We start from the raw sequence: 20,768 nt of genomic DNA on the forward strand, positions 1-20,768 counted from the left end.
GATGCCTGTGCGTCCAGAACATGCGGTGATCTCACGGGGGCTTGGGAGGCTGCTGCCGGCCGGAGCAGTGGACACAGGCTACTGTCAGGAACACGGTGCTCCACAACTGTGGGAAAAGCGTGGTGCACATCGGCGGTGGTTCTAAGTCTCCGGGGCTGCTGTGACAGTACCCCAGCCCCACGGCGGGGCTTCACGGCCTTGGCCTGGGTGCCGCTGCTTCCTTCTGCAGCTGGTGTGGTCCCGTCACCCCGCGCAGCTACGAGGTGGGCTTAACCCAGACGCCCAGCTTCACTTCCCCCGGCCCCCCAGCGGCTGGTCTCCCCTCGGGGTTTTCCTGAAATAGAACTCGCACACCCTAAAGTTCACCCTTTCAAAGTGTACAGCTCGGTGGCTTCTCGTGTGGTCTCAAGGTCGTGACCATCAGCACTAGCTAATCCCAGAATATTCTCATCTTCACAGAGATCTCGCCTCTCTTTACCTGCCGTGGGTGGCCGCGTGGACGACCCCGGGTGGAGGGGCAGGGGCTTGCGGACACTCGGTTCCTTTTCCACGTGCTGTTTAAAGTGCAGAGGTTTCGATGTCCCCCTGAAGGTCACCAGTGTGTGTGCGTGTGTGCGCGCGTGCACGTGCGCGTGTGAGGTGCGGGGGGGCCCGGGGCACGCTGTGTTGCCTCAGATGGCAGAGGGTTTGGGAGGTAGGGACCCTGTGTGGGCGGTAGGCAGGTCCGGTCGGGGAGGGGATGGCAAGTCAAAGAGAACCTGCAGGACAGCTGCACTGCACCCCACCCCCCACGATCTCTCTAGGTGTGTGGGGTGGGTGTCTTTTTTAATGATAATCACCCGTGACCAACAAAGACTAACCAGATCCTGAAAAGGAAGTAAGCCATTGAAGGTGTTAATCACTAGTCCTAGCTCAGTGGGGTTATCAATAGAAATGTTAAAAGGATTTAAGTTCTCTGCTTAGCTTTCTAGAAAAGACCAACCCTAAAAGCCCTTGTAGGTGACCCTGTCGGGACCCCCTTCACTCTCGAGAGCTTTTTCTGTACCTTCACTCAATAAACTTCTATCGCTTTACTCACACTCTGTTGCGAGATTCATTCTTCGACTGCTGAGACGAGAACCTCTCTCTCCTGCTTCATTTGGAGGCAACTGCATAGAGGAAGTTGGCACGTATGTCACAGATGCGTGGACGATATATGGCCAGAGTTAAAGTAATTGCGCTGGAGTAGAAACGCACTGCAACATGATTGCCGTGGGTTTGCGTGTGTCTTGGAGGGGGTTTAACACGGACGCAACATAAAATGTATCACTGTAACCGGTTTTATTTTTTTTAAAGATTTTATTTATTTGACAGAGATAGACAGCCAGCGAGAGAGGGAACACAAGCAGGGGGAGTGGGAGAGGAAGAAGCAGGCTCATAGCAGAGGAGCCTGATGTGGGGCTCGATCCCATAACGCCGGGATCACGCCCTGAGCCGAAGGCAGACGCCTAACCGCTGTGCCACCCAGGCGCCCCACTGTAACCGGTTTTAAACTATGCAGCTCAGCGGCATTCACATACTCATGTTGTACAGTCATCACCTGGTTTTTGTTTCTCTTATTTTAAAAGATTTATCTGAGAAAGTGAGAGAGAAGAGAGGGAACTCGAGCAGGGCGAGGGGGAGGGGGAGGGGCAGAGGGAGAAGCAGGCTCCCCGCTGAGCAGGGAGCCTGACGTGGTGCAGGACTCAGTCCCAGGACCCTGGGATCGTGACCTGAGCCAGAGGCAGACGCTTAACCGACAGAGCCACCCAGGTGCCCCTGGTTTTTGTTCTTGAAGTGCAATATTTTGACGCGGCCAGAAGAGCAGGGTGGTGAGGGCCCCACTTAGTGTAGCATGGCCTGAACCCCACTCACTCCCCCAGAGGGCAGATGCCCCATCTCTGGCAGCTTCACTCCGCCTGCAGAGCACCATCTCCTCACTCAGCAGGGGCTTGACGAGGCTGGAGGGAGGGGCCCCCGGGCTGGCCGGAAGCAAGGCCACGGGGCCAGTGGACCCCACGCTGCTGGGAAGGGCCCTGACCCACCTCACCCTGAGTCGCCCTAGTGGCTGACCCCCGCTTGGGTGCCTGCTCAGGGCTTTCCCCAGGCTGGATAAACTAAGGCAGTGGGGGCCGAAGAGCAACTGGGCCCCGAGGCCCAGGCTAACCGCCAGGTACGGGGGCTCCGGTCTGCTCAGGCACTTGTCTGCCCCCCAGGCCCCCCAGAGCTGCCCGAGGGGACCAGCCCTTTCACACCTGCCTGAGAGAGGGATGGGCGAGTTCACTCAGTCCACATTCCGCTCATGCGGGGAAGGGCGTTAACTCTGTTGTAGAAGCAACAACCCGAGGTGAGGGTTGGGTTCAGGACTGGACTGGGCGCTCTTAGGAAGATGGTTGGGGTGGGGCGGGTGATGGTTGCCGGCAGAGGAGCGCGAGAGCGGCAGCTAAGGAGCCCTGGGATGACCAAAGGTGAGACTGCTTAGCTTTTTGGCCCATTGCCGGGGAAGCTGGCACCAGGCCTCTGTTAACTGTAACCAAAAAGGAGTCAGAGGCTGGCAGCTGCGCCCCACCCAAGATCTGGGTGAGGGCGAGGTGTGGTCACTGGCCAAGCCAGGGAGTGAATTTTATTGGCCTTCACAGGTGCCAGCAGTCCAATGACCCCTCTCACCTGCCTTCCACTTTTCTGACTAACCTTTGCTCGGGCCAGACTCTCCCCTTCCTCCTCGGCCTCTTTCAGCCCCTCCTGTACTACCCAAGTCTGGCTCTGAACTAGGCTCACATGGACCCCTGGTGAAGTCTGAGCCCCCACCCCCACCCCAGCTCTCACCCACCTCACCCTCCTCTGAGCTCATCCCCACAGCAATCTCTCCTCAGCGTTTTTTGGGGCCTAGTATGTACTGCCTTGGGTTTGCTTTCAAGCCTGTGCAAGGTAACGAGTAATGGCACCTTTTTTTTTTTTTTTAAAGATTTTATTTATTTATTTGACAGAGATAAAGACAGCCAGTGAGAGAGGGAACACAAGCAGGGGGAGTGGGAGAGGAAGAAGCAGACTCATGGCGGAGGAGCCTGCTGTGGGGCTCGATCCCATAACGCCGGGATCACGCCCTGAGCCGAAGGCAGACGCTTAACCGCTGTGCCACCCAGGCGCCCCTGAGTACCTTTTTAAAAAAACGAATTCACCAGGTTTGACATTTCAGATGAGTGTACAAGCTCATACCCATTTAATTACTGTTTTTATTCTGCAGAGCATTTTAGGAGCTCTTGGATAATGCTGAACTCAGGACATACCTGCAGAAGTCTTATTTCCAGGGGCGCCTGGGTGGCTCAGAATCCTGGGATCGAGCCCCACATGGGGCCCCCTGCCCACTGGGAGCCTGCTTCTTCCTCTCCCACTTCCCGTGCTTATGTTCCCTCTCTCGCTGGCTGTCTGTCAAATAAATAAATAAAATCTTAAAAAAAAAAGTGTTATTTCCAAAACTTGGCCCTAAGATTACTGTCAGTGAAACATAAAGGAGAATTTGCTTACAAGGGAGTAAGTAGATCAGTCACCTGAGGAAGTGAGTCACCTAAGATAGAGTCCCGTAAATGTCTGAAGACATTTGGGGAACTCCTGGCCAGTGAAGTGTTCTAGGGCTTTAAGCCCCAGGTAGGTTAAGGTGGATCCCAGGAATCTGCATTTCAGACTAGTATCCCATCAAACTGATATAGGAGTTGCCAATCACCCCTGAGAAGCATGGGGTCCTCTCTGAGAGGCTGGAAGGTGATGGATATAGCTGAGAAAGCTGGAACTTGTCTGAAGAAAGGAAGGGAGCATTGAAAGGTGGGGTGCCCTCATACGTTGTGGGTGGGAATGAAAAATGGTGCAACCACTGTGGAAAACAGTTGGATGGACCCCCCCCAAACTGAAATGTTGATGTTTCTATATGACCCAGCAATTCCACTCCTAGGTGCATCTACTCAAAGACACTGAAAACAGGTACTTAAATACATGCACGTGTGGAAGTTTGCAGCAGTACTGTTCTCGATGGTCAAAAGGTGGAAATAAACCGAGTGTCCATTGATGGAAGAATGAATAAACAACATGTGGTCTAACCGTACCCTGCAGATCACTCAGCCATAAACAGGAATGAAGTACTGTTAGGGGCTACAGCGTGGATGCATGTTGAAAACATTATACTCAGGGAAAGCAACCAGACACAAAAGGTGACCTACTGTGATCCCATTTGTAGAAAATACCCCGAGTAGATAAACCCATAGAGATGGCAAGAAGAGTGGTGGTTGCCAGGGGCTGGGGGTAGCAGGGGCTAGGAGTAACTGCTTAATGTGTACAGGGTTTTCTTTTGGGGTGATGAAAATGTTTTTTGGTTGTCGCTAATATTGCGAGTGTACTAAATGCCACTGAATTGTTCACTTTAAGACGACTGATTGTATGTTCTGTGAATTTCACTGCAATATAAGAAAAGTGGGGAAAAAGAGATGGATGGGGGGGCTACAAAGGAAAGTGCCCAGGATCGAGGCAGCAGCAGGGGTCTCCAGCACTGCCTGGGGGAAACAGGTCATGTGATTCACCACAAATTGAAACCCAATATGGAGTGCTTGCTTCTAAACACACACACATTCCTCATGGGAAGTGTATGCTTTTTATTAGCATTAGAGGACTGGGTTCTTGGACAGATGCTCCCTGTGTGGCAAGACACAGAGGCTGGGTGGCAGGGATCTGGTCTAGCCCACCCAGGCCTTATAGCCACACTTCGTTTCTGAACCCAAACTGTGTTATGTATCCAGAATTTGCCCTAAACTATGAGTACAGATTATAACTCTGCTTATTTCTCTTGCCTCTGACCCTCCCCAGTCTGATTTACCACTTTGCAAATTGTTGACAACTTTTCAGTTGACTTAGTTTAAAGGTAAGCAGGGCCAGATGGGAGGAATGCTGGGAAGGTGGGTAGGAGGGCTCTCCAAGGTCTGACGATGGTCTCTTCTTGACCTGAGTGCCGCTTACACAGATGTGGTCATTTGCAAAAGTCTGTTATGCTATATACTCATGATCTGAGAACTTTCCTGTATGTATATTGTACTTCAAGCTAAAATGAAAATGAAAATAAGCAATGTACTAAGATACTTATACAGAGGTGCTTTTCTCAATGCTCTTTATGATATTAAAAACTGGAAATAGCCTGCATGCATTAGAGGACTGGTAAACTAACTCCTAATACATCTGTAAAACAGAGTGTTACACAGTCATTAGAAATGTTGACAAAGAAGTGTATTTATTCACTTGGAGGTGTTAAGTAAACAATATGAAATAAGTTAGAAAAGAAGGTATATTCCAAAATATTAAAAGTGATCATCTCTGGGCAGAATACTGTTATTTATAAAATTAACTAATCTGAGGAACTGGTTAGGTACAAATTCCTGAGCTCCCAACACTCAGAGATTCCCCTTCCATCTCCCCCCGCAACCCCAATCACACATACCTACTGAGGCTAATTGTGATGCACAGCCTGGTTCCAACCATTTTGGGGGCCCTTGGACCCCTCTGAGACTCTGATATAAACTGTGGACCCTCTCCTAAAGAACAAACAGGCACACCAAATCTTGGCTATAACTTCCAGGTGGGAGGGGGTCATCCACGACTCCAGTTAAGAGCCTCTAATGTAGAATGAGAGATCAATCATTTCTTCACTTTCTTCTTGTTCTTTTTTTTTTTTCCTTAGAAGACCCCCTTGCTCCCAACTCTCTAAAGGTGAGAACCTCTGCCAAGTGGCACAAGTCCTTGGGCCGCTGCCAAGGTCAGAGCGCATCCCTTCTGTGTTTTTGTTGGGACTGCTGGTGCCATCCAGAGGGGGTCCGCTGGTGGGATGTGCAAGCAGTGGGTCGGCCACACTGGTGGCCCTGAGGCCTGCTTGAGAACTTGCCTGTGCTGCCCGCCTTCTAGTCCTGCATCCTCGCTGTGACCCTTGCAGGACAGGACTTGGGGTGCAGCCTTTTCCCCCACCTCTCTGCTTCCGGTCCCGAGAAGGCAAGCTGCCTAGCTGGTGCATGAGTCTGATGAAGCAGGCCCCGAAGTTCTGATGACCTCTCTTGTAAACGTCAACACCACAAGCCCTTCCATTTATGCTGATCTGGGTCCCTACAATGAGATGGGAAACATTCCCTACAATATAAATGGGAATAGGGTCAAAGCTGTGGCTTATGTGTTTTAAGGACCCCAAGAATATTTTATTAACAGATCTTATGAGGAGATCTCTTTTTGTGTGTCCCTCTAAAAGTCATGGACTGTTTGGGCAGTGGATGGTTCTATGGCTTCGAAGAGAAGAAAAAGGCCATCCGGAAGTGTCAGGTCCATTCGGGTGGAGAGGAGTGGGTAATACGACAAGTGGCCTCGGCCACCAGGTGGCGTCACTGGCCGGCCTGGAAGTGCAGCTCAGCCCAGGAAGCCAAATGCCTTGGGTGTTCTGTTCTTCCTTCAGGCCCAATACAGCCCCATTCCACACACAGGCCAATCCTTTCCCCAAACGGACTCACCAGACACCTGTGAACACGGGTGCTGTAGGACCACCACAGCCCTCCTCCCCTAACACCTGCGTCTGTCCCCAGCTCTGGCCAGAGCGGTGTCTTATTTCCCCGTCCCTGGTCACAGCTCCTGCCCTCCTCTTTCCTTCAGAGCCCGCTGCCAGGCAGGATGAACCAGGGCACTATGGCAGAGGGCAGGAGAGAGTTTTCTTAGCCCTGGCATAATAAAAAGAAAACCCAAACACTTTTCTTTCTTTTAATACCTAAGAGTAAAAATATAAAAAAATCCCAAACCCAACAACCCAAACGGTCCATTTGAATGTTGCTGCTGTGCCTCGTCTCAGGTCCCCTTTCCAGGGCTGTTCCAAAGAAGCAGCACCTGCTGGGCCCTGGGTCCTGGGGAGGCCCTGTGGCAGCCGGAAACCATCCTGGCCTTTATTCCGCACCTGCGACAACCAGGACCCAGCGTTTCAGAAAGGCCACCAGGACTGTTTTTTAAAAATGTGGTTGCACCTAGGAGAAGATTTCCCTGGAGGCTGAACTGAAGGTTATTTCTTGTGGAGAAACTTCATTTTATTGCCTAAAAAAAAAGAAAATGAGAACATGTCACCGGGCAGACAAAAGTGAAATCCTGCCCTTTTCTTCCCGGACGTGGTGGGGATGACTGTGGCCTCCCACGCCACCACTGGGGCCTCTCCTCACACGACCTCCCCGGTGCAAAGGGATCTTCCTCAGACGGGGGGAGTTTTGAAAGGAAGAGTGTCTGAGCTGCCGAGGAGCGTTTGCTCCTGAAATGGTGACACGGGAAGCACGGAACGTAATGTGTCCTTGAGGAGCCACATGAGGAGAAAAGCCCCAGAGCAGCACGGGCGGGCAGGAGGGCCATCCCAGGAGACCATCCGTCCTGTGGAAGGCACCAGTATGGCCCACTTGCAGCTCCTCCTGTGTGCCTCATCCCCCTCGATCAAACCAAAGTCCTTATAATTCTTGTGTTTTTTGTTTTTTAATTCTTATTTTTTAAGTAATCTCTACATCTAACGTGGGGCTTGAACTCACAATCCCTGAGATCAAGAGTTGCGTGTTCCACAGACCGAGCCAGCCAGGAGCCCCAACGTCCTTATAATTCTTACATTTCCACTAATTGGAAGGCTGGTCCAGGTCCTCACTGCCAGACACCCTTCTTCGGTTCCCCTCATGCTTCCTAAGCTCCGTTCCCCAAAAGACTGAAGAGTGTGGGAGAGAACCGTGAAGAAATAGAGCAGACCAGCCAGGGGCCGGTGAGGCAGGGAGGGGTCCTTTGGTTCCCTTGTCTATCCTCTGCGGCCATGTCAGAACAGGAGCTTACGAGGCCTTAGTCTAGTGAGTTTGGCGTTATTCGGCGCCTGCCACCATCGAAGGAACCAGCCGAGACTCAGTGGACCAGAGGCTGGTGATGGGGACTGAGACTGCCGGGCCTTACCGAGTCCCTTCAGGAACTTATTGACACCACTGTGTTCTCCACTGGGGAGTGTTTCCAGGTACTCTTGGGCTCGGACCTCAAACAGACCTGTTGGCAAGAGAAATCCCAGCCATTTTAGTTCCTTCTCTCTCCCTCTCTCCTAAACATATCCATTTCCTTACGGCCATAAAAAAGAAACCTAGCTTCTGAGACAAGCTGCTCCTATAAACATGCTTTGAATCATAAGGTTTATAAGGGTTTTTATTGCCCTTATAATTGCCCGGCCTTGTGCAATAACTGTCTTTGGAAGGCTGTAAAGCTCGCTCGCACATGAAATCCTATTTTTATTCAACAAACACCTTCCAAGTGTCTATACTGTGCCAGGCACGCGGTTTCAAAGGTGAACCAGACAGCCCTGGTTTTCAGGACTCCTGTAGTCTCCCTTTTCTTCCTAGTCTCCCCTAAGAGGGGCGCTGGCCATGTGGTTTAGCTTCCCGGGAATCCATCGGCCAGCTGTCGGCTCAGGGAGGCCAGACAGGGCACCTCACAGCTGCCTTCACCTCTAGCCTCAGGGCGTGCGCCTCAGGCATTGTCTTCCTTTCTCACTGATCTTCCCTGGACACAGGATGCCTTCCATGCTACTTCTAAGCTTTTGTGTCTCGACTTTTCTATCAAATACTGATCTGTAAGCAGATATTCTGGTAAGCAGAGCTTCTATTTCAAGGAATCCTGTCGTTAGGAGTGTGACTCAGACTCTAATCAATTTCCTTTTGTCTCTTCAGATACCACTTGTCAGAATACCTGAAGTGGGGCCAGTCTCTGTCTTTACTTTGCAAAAAGCTCCAGGAATGTGGGGCTTTGGTTCCTATACCCAGGCTTGGCCATCACAGCACCAGAGGACATGGGCCTGGGCCAGAGGCTGTCCTGCCTGTTCACCGCACCGGCTTCTCCTCCGTGGTAAGCATCTCTCCCCCCACCAGGTCTAATTCCCATCAGTGACAGTCTTTACTAACATATTTCTAGCCTTCCGATTCCCAAAAGGAGTTAAGATGATGCAAGAAAGAGAGGGGAGTGATTTGATCCTCCCTCACATGCTCCCCCTCCCCCAGCCCTGGAAGTGTGATGGAACCCAGCCAGAGGGGACAAAAAAGGGAGGAGAGAGAGCACACGAGGGGAACAGGCAGGCTCCATGGTGAGATGACCCACAAACTCCCCAAGCTGGGGAGTCTCTGCTCTCCTACCTCCAGGGTGGCTGGTCAGGCTGAATGTGAGGAGGCGCTCACACAAAGTGGGGGACACAGCCAGACTCTTTCCCCCTGTCCCGCCCCAGCTGGCTCCTGCCCGCTAGTGCCACACCCCGAGGAGACTGGGAGGAAAGAAGGGCAGAAGGGAGGAAAGGCCTGAGGAAAAGGAGAAGAGGGACCGATGAGAGACAGGAAAGCATGTTCTCGAGAGTTCCATCAAGTTGGAAAGATGGAACACAAGGAGAACCTCACTCCAGAACCTGGAATGTGGTTCTGGGAGAGGATGTGAGGAGGGAAAGAGACAGCCAGAGAAGACAGGCAGACACTGGGGCAGTGGGACCAGCTCCGAGGCAGCAAGACGGAACGTTCTCCACAGGAGGCCTCGCTGCTGCTCCCACCTGAGCCCCAGCCCCATGACCTTCTTCCCTGCTCCTCTGCCTCTGGGGGCTTGGGCGTCTCTAGCTGCCTTGGCCCCCAACACAGAAGGTGTCCCCTAACCTTTGGCATCCTGCCGGCGCAGCTCCCGCTCCTGGATGAAGCCCCGAAAAGTCTGGGTCTCCATGAAAACCTCCAGGAAGCGGCGGAGGCTCTTGGAGGAGACGGCTTTGCGGAAGGCCTCTCGCTGCAGGGTCCTCTCCTCGCGTTCGCCTGCCGTCAGGAACAAGGAGTAGTGGCCCACGATCTCCACGAAGAAGCGGACAAAGGCTTCAGACACCACCTCATTCAAGGGGCTGGACTCAGGGCCTGAGCAAAGTGGGGAAGGGTCAGCACTGGTGAGGGCGGAGGGCTGAGGTAGAGCCTGAGACAGCCCCAAGGACTAGTGCGAATCATCATTCTCCGTGACAAAGTTTACCCAGGGTGAAGTCATTTCTTCCTCCCCTTTAATTGGGTATTTTAGGCCAAAAAATTTTCTCACGATTCATGGTTAGCATGAGATCCAGATAAAGGGGTTACACACCCAGTTTTTCTCCTGGCACGCCCCTCTGGCCAGTTTTCCTGCTTAACTCAATGTCATGTGGAAGGGTTGGTCACCTGCCCACCGGCTGCCCGACTCTAATGATGGAAGAGGGAGACGGAAGCAGGTGAGCTCTTACCATGCTTGCAGTCCGGGGGCCCTTCATCCTGGTCACTAGCCAGGTCATTCCTCTGCTCCAGAATGTGTTCCAGGGCCACCTGAAGCTTCCTGGGCAGGATGGAATCCTCGTCATCCATCTGTAAAGCAGAGAAAGCAGGTGGGCTAGTGCCCCAGTGCCTCTGGGGATGAGAGCGACATCCTGGCCCACAGGTCACACTGGATACAATGCAGGGCAATCCCGGCACAGTTTTCGGGTTAGTGGAAGAAACGTGATTTATTTTTTCATTTTTTTAAAGATTTTATTTATTTGACAGAGAGAGCAAGCACAACCAGGGAGAGTGGCAGAGGGAAAGGGAGAAGCAGGCTCCCATTGAGCAGGGAGCCCAACACTGGGCTCGATCCCAGAACCCTGGGATCATGCCCTGAGCTGGAGGTAGACATTCAACTGATTGAGCCACCCAGGCACCCCAAGAAACATGATTTAGAGATAGAGATCTGAGGTTTGAATCTTGAGTCCACTTTTTTTTTTTTAAAGTTTTATTTATTTAAGTAATCTCTACACCCCACATGGGGCTCAAACTCCCAACCCTGAGATGAAGAGTCACATGCTCTTCCAACTGAACAGCAAGGCGCCCCTCTTGATTCTACTTTTTACAAGTGATATGAGCCTCAATTTCCCCACTTGTAAAATGGGGATCAATATCTACTACATTGTGAAGATTAAATGGGATATAGAAGACATCAATGAGGGGCGCCTGGGTGGCACAGCGGTTAAGCGTCTGCCTTCGGCTCAGGGCATGATCCCGGCGTTATGGGATCGAGCCCCACATCAGGCTCCTCCGCTAGGAGCCTGCTTCTTCCTCTCCCACTCCCCCTGCTTGTGTTCCCTCTCTCGCTGGCTGTCTCTATCTCTGTCGAATAAAAAAAAAAAATCTTTAGAAGACATCAATGAAGGAATGTGAAAAAGATATAAATGGAAAGATGACTGGAAAAATCAATATTGTTAAAATGTCCATATTACCCAAAACCACCTATAGATTCAGTACAATCCCTACCAAGACTGCAATGGCATTTTTTATAGAAATAGAAAAAACAATCCTAAAATTGACATGGAACCACAAAAGACACTGAGTAGCCAAAGTGATCCTGAGAAAGAACAACAAAGCTGGAGGCATCACAATTCCTGATTTCAAACTTTATTAACAAAGCTATAGTAATCAAAACAGTCTGGTAGTGGCATGAAAACAGACCCACAGACCAATGGAACAGAATCAAGAACCCAGAAACCAACCCGTGCATATGTGGTCAACTAATATTTGACAAGGGAGCTAAGAATTCGATGGGGGAAATGATGGCCTTTTCAATAAATGGTGCCAGGAAATTCATGCAAAGGCATGAAATTGGACCCTTATCTTACACCACTTACAAGAATCAGCATGAAATGGATTAAACATTTAAAGATTAAGGCCTGAAACTAAAACTACTAGAAATAAACAGGGAAAGAGCTCCCTGACATTGGTCTTGGCAATGCTTTTTGGATATGACACCAAAAGCTACAAGCAACAAGAGCAACACTAAACAAGGACTACATCACACTAGAAAGCTTCTGCACAGTGAAAGAAATGTCAGCAATAGATGTACACGTGTGCACTGCTGGTGGGAACGTGGGTTAGTGCAGCCGCTATGGAAAACAGTATGGAGGTTTCTCAAAAAATTAAAAATAGAACTACCATATGATTCAGTAATCCCACTTCTGAGTATATATCTGAAGGAAATGAAGTCAACGTCTTTTTTTTTTTTTTTTTTTTTTTTTTTAGAGAAAGAGCACATGCATGAGCAGTGGGGAGGGGCAGAGGGAGAGGGAGATAATCTTAAGCAGGCTCCATGCCCAGCTCGGAGCCCGACTCAGGGCTTGATCTCACAACCCTGAGATCAGGACCTGAGCCGAAATCAAGATTTGGACACTCAGCCAACTGAGCCACCCAGGCGGCCCTGAAATCACTATCTTGAAGAGATACCTGCACCACCATGCTCATCACAGCACTATTCACAAAGGCCAAGACACGTAAACAACCTAAGTGTTCATTTACGGGTGAATGAATAAAGAAAATAAGATTGTGTGTGTGCGTGTGTGTGTGTGTGTGTATACATACACACAATGGAATGTATATACACATATAATGGAATATTAGTTAAAAAAAAGAAGGGAATCCTGCCTTTTGTGAAAACATGGATGGACCTTGAGGGCATTATGCTTAGTGAAATGAGTCAGAGAAAGACAAATACTGTATGTTCTCACTTACATATGAAATATAAAAAAAGCTGGATTCACAGAATTATAGTAGAATGATGGTTGCCAGGAGCTAGGGGGGTGGGGGAAATGGGTAAGTGTGGTCAAAGGGTACAAACTTCAGGTCATGAGATTAAATAGGTTCTGTGAATCTGATCCACAGCATGGTGACTATAGTTAACAAGACTCTAATGTATACTTGAAAGTTGTTAAAAGAGGGGCGCCTGGGTGTCTTACCTATAATTAACATCCTACATTTGTCTGATACATTTGTTATAATTAATGAACTAATATTGATATGTTATCTTTACCCAAAGCCCATGGTTTATACAAATTTCTTTAGTGGTTTTTTTAAAGATTTTATGTATTTATTTATTAGACAGAGAGAGTGAGAGCACTATCAGTGGGGGGGAGGAGCAGAGGGAGAAGGAGAGAGAGAATTCCAAGCAGGCTCCTCGATGAGTGCAGAGCCTGATACGGGGCTCGATCCCACAATCCTGAGATCATGACCTGAGCCAAAATCAAGAGTTGGAAGCCCAACCGACTGAGACACCCAGGTGTCCCCAGATTTCTTTAGTTTTAACCTAATGTGTTTGTCCCTCCACCCAGGATCCGATCTAGCATACCATATTATATTTAATTGTCATATCTCCTTGGGACCCTCTTCGCTGTGACAGTTTCTCAGGCTGTCCTTGTTTTCATGATCTTGGCCATCTTAGGTATACCGGTCAGAATTGTAGAATGTCCCTCCATAAGAATTTGTTTGATATTTTTCTCATGGTTAGACTGGTGCACAGGCAGAGTTTTTTGTAAGGAGACACAATCTAACATGGTGATTATCAACTTTTTTCTGCTTCCACATTGGGCACATGTGTGGCACACACCCATGAGTGACATCTCCCATTAGATGACAGATGGAGGGGTGGAGGCACAGTGTTAGAAGCACTTAGGAAACTTTCTGGATGTGTATATAGATAGCCTAAAAATGTGTCCCTCCCTGTTTCTGTTTAGAAGGGCCATATTTGGGGGCACCTGGGTGGCACAGTGGTTAAGCATCTGCCTTCAGCTCAGGGCATGATCCTAGGGTCCTGGGATCGAGCCCTACATCAGGCTCCTCTGCTGGGAGCCTGCTTCTTCCTCTCCCACTCCCCCTGCTTGTGTTCCCTCTGTCGCTGGCTGTCTCTCTCTCTGTCAAATAAATAAATAAAATCTTAAAAAAAAAAAAAGTTGTTAAAAGAGTAGGTCTCAAATGCTAGCAGCACACACACAAAAAAACGTAATTAATTATCTGAGGGGATAGAAGTGTCAACTAATCTTATTGTGATAATCATTTCACAGAATATAACATCATGTTGTACCTCGTAAACTTATATGTCAGTAATATTTCAACAAAACTGGGGGGAAAAATTAAATGCAGTACAATTACTTTGTAAAAATGCCTGGCACCTAGTGGATTCTCATAAATGTTCCCCACTGCCCCCACCCCGTAGGATAGCTAGTGCTATTCAGGGGACTCTGGTCAGGAAAGGAGGGGCAAGTAGACAGACGTAATGATTCAAAACAGAAGAAAACAAAACATTAACACAGAACTTTTCAGCAGTATGTCAACTCCAAGTTTAAAAGCAATCCAGGAGAATGCCTGGAAAACCTGTCTGTAATGATTCTTTGCAAGATCTGTTAGGACTTAGCCCTCTTTGGCAAGTGATAACAAGAAAATAAATGTGTAGGGTGCCTGGGTGGCTCAGTCTGCCTTTGGCTCTGGTCATGATCCCAGGGTCCTGCTCGGCGGGGTGTCTGCTTCTCCCTCTACCCCTTCCCCCTGCTTGCGTGCACGCACGTGCTCTCTCTCTCGCATGTTCTCTCTCTCAAATAATAAATAAAATCTTAAAAAAAAAAAAAAAAGTAAATGTGTATTATTTTCTCTGATAATGAGAGTAGTTTATGATCAGTACAGAAAACACATGAAAGTATTAAAACAATTTAAGATCACTCATTCTCTGTCCTTTTTAGTCTTCTACCCCAAGACAGCCAGCATCCATGTTTTGGTGAGTTTTTCTTTCAATCTTTTTTAGAGGCAGGCACAGACACAGACACAGACACACACACACACAGACCCTTAAACAATACAGATTTGAACTGCACAGGGCCAGTTATAGGCAGATTTTTTTCAGTAAGTCCAGTACAGTCCTGTAAGTGTATTTCTCTTATGATTTTTGTAATAATATTTTCTTTTTCCTAGCTTAACTTATAGTAAGAATCCGGCATATAATACATATAACACACAAAATATGTGTTAATTGACTGTCATCAGTAAAGCTTTTGACCAACAGTAGGCTATTGGTAATTAAGTTGTTGGTGAGTCAAAAGTTATTATACACAGATTTTTAACTGTGCACCTCTAACCCCTGTGTTGTTTAAGGGCCAACTGTGTTTCTTTCTCTTTTTCTCTCCTTTTAATAATAAAAAAAAAAAAGATCAGGACAACAACGTATATAATCTTGTGTCCTGATTTTTTCCACTTGATGTTGTATCATGAACTTTGTTAACAGTTATTTATTTATTTTTTTAAAAGATTTTATTTATTTGACAGAGAGACAGCCAGCGAGAGAGGGAACACAAGCAGGGGGAGTGGGAGAGGAAGAAGCAGGCTCCCAGCGGAGGAGCCTGATGTGGGGCTCGATCCCGGAACGCCAAGATCACACCCTGAGCCAAAGGCAGACACTCAACGACTGAGCCACCCAGGCGCCCCCAACAGTTATTTTTTTAAAACATTTTGAAAAAGACAAGTATCTACAGTTATAACCAATACAAAGCTTCTAATTGTTAGAAAACCATTTTGTGATAAAACACATGGAACTCAATGCTTTGCCAAACCCTTGCTCTTTGGCCCCTGCCTTCTGCCCTCCTTCCAGTCCAGCCCTGGCCAGGGATCACCCAAGCCCGCCTGCCTGTTTTGCAATCCCAGGCCCACCAAAGAGCCTTTCCAGACCTGGAAAGCCATTTCCCCAACAACAGAGAGGTGAAAACAGAGCAGCAGGTTGGAAGCTGGCCCTTTTACTCACCTGTCTGAGGAACCGATTGTTGACGAGGTCGACCACAAGGACCTGCAACATGAGGAAAAGGACGATTACTGTCATCAGGGCTTCCAGGATATAGTGATAAAGACTCTTAGCCTTGCTCCTTCTTGGCATCCAGACAGGCAGCTGGGGTGGGGGGTGGAGTGGCCCATTTGTGGTTTCCTGACGTTGCCACTGTAGCCACAAATGATGAAGAGGGGAGGTCGGGGGTGGGGAAGGGCTTTCCAGAATTGCATGCTTTCAACACCACAACCGCAGGCTGGGACATGTGTATGCCACGGACTGGACTCGCTGCCCTGTTCCGAGACTGTCTGAGGCACAGCCTCTGGGACGGATTTTCAGAGCGTGGGTTACTGAGGTGGGTGAAAGATGGTGGAGGACTCCCCTTGTTTCCATTCCATTCAACTCTGCACTCCCCACTCCCAGGGCTCTCTCTCCTCCCCGCTATCCACTTGGCCTTGTCATTTCTCTTAATAGAGGAGGAGAGAAATCCAGAGGAGTGGATCCAACTGGACAATGAATCAAGTTGCAGGTGCTGGGCTTTCATTAGTCAAAGTTTTTAGGATAAGCCCCTTTCCCTTCCCTCCTCAGAGTGGGGCTGAGACCCAGGGCCAGATGTACGGTGAGGCAAGTGAGTTGCCTAGGGCACACGGTGAGGAGAATGCTGGGCCTCTGCTTGCAGGAAGAGCATGGGCCTGCATGGCCATCATGTTTTCACCAACAGCTGGAAACACAGGCTCTAATACATTCCAGAGACCCTGCCAGGAGCTGAGGAGTTCTCTCCCTCCTTCTCAAACACGTCTGGGGGTGAACTGGCCATTTCAGGGATCACAGCATACCCAAACTCCTTGGGGTTCGGAAACCTATGCTCAAAGACCCGTGTGTGCTGGTGAATACCTGATGGGACTTCAGGCCTAGCTGGGCAGTCAGAGGAGCCACATCCGGGGGCTTGGGATGAATTTCAGGGACAGGCGTTCCCCTGAGGGCTCAGAAGTGAGTGGTATCATGTAGGCCCCTGAGGTTTCCTCTCCAACTGCTGGGAGCGGAGATTAATTAGAGGAAGGGACTGGGGCTAAAGACCCACCGAAATGCCAGGGAGACTTTCCCTACTTGGGGGCACACCTGAAAACCCAGAAGTGGATCATTCAAAACATTTTGGTGGTTGTCTTTTTAACTAATGTGAAAAAGGACCTGTTTGCAGCAGCACCATCTTTGTCAGCTTTGTTATTAGTCCAAATATAAATTCCAGCTCTTGTTAGCTCTTGTGTGCTTTCTTCCTCGGTGTTGGGGAGAGGGAGGGAAGGATAGGGTAGATGGCTACTTATGGACCAAGTGTTTTAACATCTGGCTAAGTTGTAGATTGCCACCCTCAGGCCAGCGGGTTCATTTAGAGAAAACTGAATTTGCAGTCACCGAGGGTCTACTGAGGCTTGGGGGGGTGTATCTAACAGACAAAACTGCGGGGCTCCCCTTCCCCCTGATGTTGTGTGCTTGCAGTGCCTTAGCCAGCACCTCCCCTCTGCCCTCTGGCCCCCACAGGGAGGGAACAGGGACGTCCCCACGCTCACCTCTTCCAGTGGCAGCTCCCTGAGCAGTGGCAGGGAGCTGGTGAGCAGCCCGATGAGGAAGGGGGTTGGTGAGCACACGATGTCGATCATGGCGGGCGGCAGCACGGGGATGTAGGTGTGCTGCCAGGTGAAGGGGTAGATGACGGCCACCATGGCGTGGCAGCACTTGGACAGCGTGCTGCAGCGGAGGGGAGAGAAGGGGAGAAGAGGCAGATTCAGGGAAAGCTCAGGACTGGGCCAGGTCAGGCTCCCAGGGTGGGCAGCCTCCAAGGAGGAGCTGGAGAGAAATGTGGACACTCCATCCCAAAGGCATGTTGGTCAGAAAAGGCATCATGCACATATTAGGTACAGCGTGTAACACATCCTAACACAGATTACAGCAGGCACATGGGGCCTGGGTGAGGCTTTGAGAGACACAGCTAGTAGGATGAATTTAATGCCTCAACTAATTTTTGTTAGTGTGCCTTCACATGCAATATATTCTCATAAGGTCTTGACCAAATCATTCACTTCCACTCCTTCCCCAAACCCTTCTAAATCAAAGAAAGCCTCTTTTCTCATGGATGCTCACGAATTTCTCTTACTGAAGAAGCTTTTATATTCTAAACTAGCATTCTCTTTGTTCTCTTCCACACATTCAGCCAGCGAAGCAGAACACCTGGATGCAATCGAGGGAAACAGGGTAACTCCTCTGGTATTCACGTGGCAGCAGTCAGCTCCCAGGCTCTGTTGTGTAAACATGAAACTCGTGTACAGTTACCCCTTACCCAGAATTCAAAACTTAAAAACCAACAACATTGGGAGTGTCCCTGAAAGAATCATGATCACGGTACAGCTTTTCTCGGCAAGCCCTGAGCTGCAGTGATCACTGTCCCCAGTACTCTGCGCAGAGCCGAGCTCATGCATGGATGAACGGGGGGATTACCCGAGACTACCATCTGGAACATCGGCCCCACCATGCTGCGGACAGGGATGGTGAGCAAGAGTCAACATTCTCTTCCTCCCTGCAGTTTCTTGTTGCTGGTGAGCCTGCCAAGGGCGGACCCTCTCTGCTGTCATTCTAGTATGCTGTTTCCAAATGCCACGGGATTCGAAACTTCAGAAGCTTGTTAGAAATACATGTAATGTAAGAATAAAAGAAAAGTGAGGGCCCGTGGTTTCTCCCATGAATGTACTGCATCCTCCTCAGGGCACAGGCCCTGTAACCAGCATTTCCTTTGTCAGGCAACCTTCTGAATGTCTGCCCCGGTTCTCAGCTGTGCGCTGTTAGGCATAGCTGCAAGGAAGCTGAGTTCTTGATAGACGAACGCTCCCTTACTGGATTCCCACTGATGTCAGGCACCTATACAGGTATACTTTGAAGTTCTGTGCCAGACCACCACAATCAAACAAATATCTCAATAAAGGCAGTCAAGGGAATTTTTGGTTTTCCAGTGCATATAAAAATTATGTTTATACTATACTGCATGCAAGTATGTGATAGCATTATGTCTAAAAAAATAATGTTCTGGGGCGCCTGGGTGGTTCAGTCAGTTAAGTGTCTGCCTTTGGCTCAGGTCCCAGGGTCCTGGGATCGAGTCCTGCATCGGTCTTTCTGCTCAGCAGGGAGTCTCCTTCTCCTTCTCCCTCTCCCTCTGCTTGTCCTCTCTGGCTCTCTCTGTCGAATAAATAAATAAAAATCTTTTTAAAAAAATGTATACCTTAATTAAAAAGTAGTTAACCGCTAAAAAATGCTAACCATCATCTGAGCTTTCAGTGAATCATCATCACCAGTCACAGATGACCATAACAAATGTAGTAATAATGAAAAATATTGCGAGACATTACCAAAATGGGGCACAGACACACAAAGTCAGCAAGTGCCGGTGGAAAAACAGTGCTGATAAACTTGCTTGATGCAGCGTTGCCACAACCTTCAATTTGTAAGAAAACAAAAACAAAATACACAGTATCTGCAAAGTGCAACAGACCGAGGTCTGCCTGTAACCTCACTGTCATAAAACTTTCCGGAGCCCATTTTAATAGGATTACTTAGCTCTGGCTTCCTTAAGGAGAGAAGAGGTGAACTAAAAGATACTGGCTAGCAAGTGAAATAAGCCAGAGAAAAAAGGCAAATACTGGATGACTCCACTTACAGGTGAGGGACTTAGAATAGGCACATTCATAGAGACAGAGTAGAAAAGAAGTTACCAGGGGCTGGGGGAGGGAGAACGAGGAGCTGTTACCTAGAGTGGACAGACTTTCAGTTTGAGATGATGAAAAAGGTCTGGAAATGGACAGTGCTGACAGCTGCAAACACTGTGAATGTCCTTAATGCTGCCACTGAACTGTGTACTTAAAAATGATTAAAAGAGTAAACTTTGTTATGTATATTTTATCACAATTAAAAAAAAAAACAACCAAGAAAAAATCACTTACCTGTGAAAGGAATTCCTCTGAACCTGGGATCCCCTGAACATCCTTAAAATATATACTAGCTCCCTTTTCCATCCCACCTGCATTTGGGGGCCCCCGAAACGAACAAGAGTAATGTGGAATCTTGTTCATTTATCAGCATGAGCCTCCTGACCTTCTTGTTCCCCGTCTTTGCAAATAATCACTCTCGGAACACTCAGTGGAGCCTGAAATGCTTCTTAGGAGCACGGCACCCACATGTCACACTCTTTGGTCCTAGTCATTTCTTTCAAATGATCACCCCCAAAATAAGAAAGCCGCTACCCCAAGATTTTGTTCTTATCATAATACCCATAATTCTTTCTTCATAAGAGGGAGGTATAGAAGGTACATAACACCTTCTCTATACCTGTTGAGTAACAGCGAGACAGAATAATTGTTAGGATTTACACCAAGAAGATCAGCAATAATTCAGCGGGCAGGTTGGGGTGACGTCTGCCTTTCAAAGAATCTTCTCTCAAAGCAGAGAAACATTTTTTCTCAGGCATCCCTTTCTCTCAGATATTCAGGAATGTAAATACTATTAGCGCGTTGCTTACTCTTTGTGTTTAATTTCCTTGATCACTGAATGTGTTGAATTTACTTTGTTCTAAAATTTAAAATTTTAGGACTAACCTGTGTCAGTGTGTGACTGATCTGGAAAGCTGATCTGCTCGTACTACAGTTGTAGAAAATCAGGATGTTAAAGTAGAAATGAGGAAAGTTGGGTTTGGAGCAGGTTTTTTCAATCTACAGTCTGCAGCCCATCACTGGGTCCTGAAATAATTTTAGTGGGCTGTGATCAACCTTAGGAACAACAAAAAGAACAGACAAGAGAGTGTGTCCTGCGTTTTGTTCCAGTCATAGATAAGGATCTGTGTACCTGTGTGTGGTGTATGCGTTGGGTCTGAACGTGAACGGCATTGTTCATTAGGGCCCGCAGTAAAAAGGGTCTGAAGTCAATGATTTGGACCAGAGAACTGGAGGCTGGAGGCAGGTAGACAGTGATGGTTCAGTTGGAATTCTGGTATGTTCCATGTTTTACTGGGATGTTGGCTTTCATTCCCAAGTGACTAGAGGGACCTTAAAAGAGACGGTGAGAAAGAATTC

General features: G+C 48.5%; 1 protein-coding gene across 3 annotated transcripts in view; it reads right to left on the reverse strand.

The window, feature by feature from the left end:
* Positions 1-6,776: 6,776 nt before the first annotated feature.
* Positions 6,777-20,768, reverse strand: part of DENND2A (DENN domain containing 2A) — a 100,562-nt gene continuing 86,570 nt past the window's right edge. For all 3 annotated transcript variants that reach the window (XM_048212943.2, XM_048212944.2, XM_048212942.2), the window contains exons 15-20: positions 17,226-17,403; positions 15,643-15,684; positions 10,310-10,427; positions 9,714-9,959; positions 7,993-8,079; positions 6,777-7,113 (exon numbers count right to left, since the gene is read on the reverse strand). In XM_048212943.2, the coding sequence (XP_048068900.1) occupies positions 7,082-7,113; positions 7,993-8,079; positions 9,714-9,959; positions 10,310-10,427; positions 15,643-15,684; positions 17,226-17,403 (703 nt within the window). In that variant the 3' untranslated portion in view covers positions 6,777-7,081. The remainder of the gene's footprint in view (positions 7,114-7,992; positions 8,080-9,713; positions 9,960-10,309; positions 10,428-15,642; positions 15,685-17,225; positions 17,404-20,768) is intronic.

This window comes from Ursus arctos, unplaced genomic scaffold (genome assembly GCF_023065955.2).
Source record: "Ursus arctos isolate Adak ecotype North America unplaced genomic scaffold, UrsArc2.0 scaffold_3, whole genome shotgun sequence".
Classification (NCBI taxonomy): Eukaryota; Metazoa; Chordata; class Mammalia; order Carnivora; family Ursidae; genus Ursus; species Ursus arctos.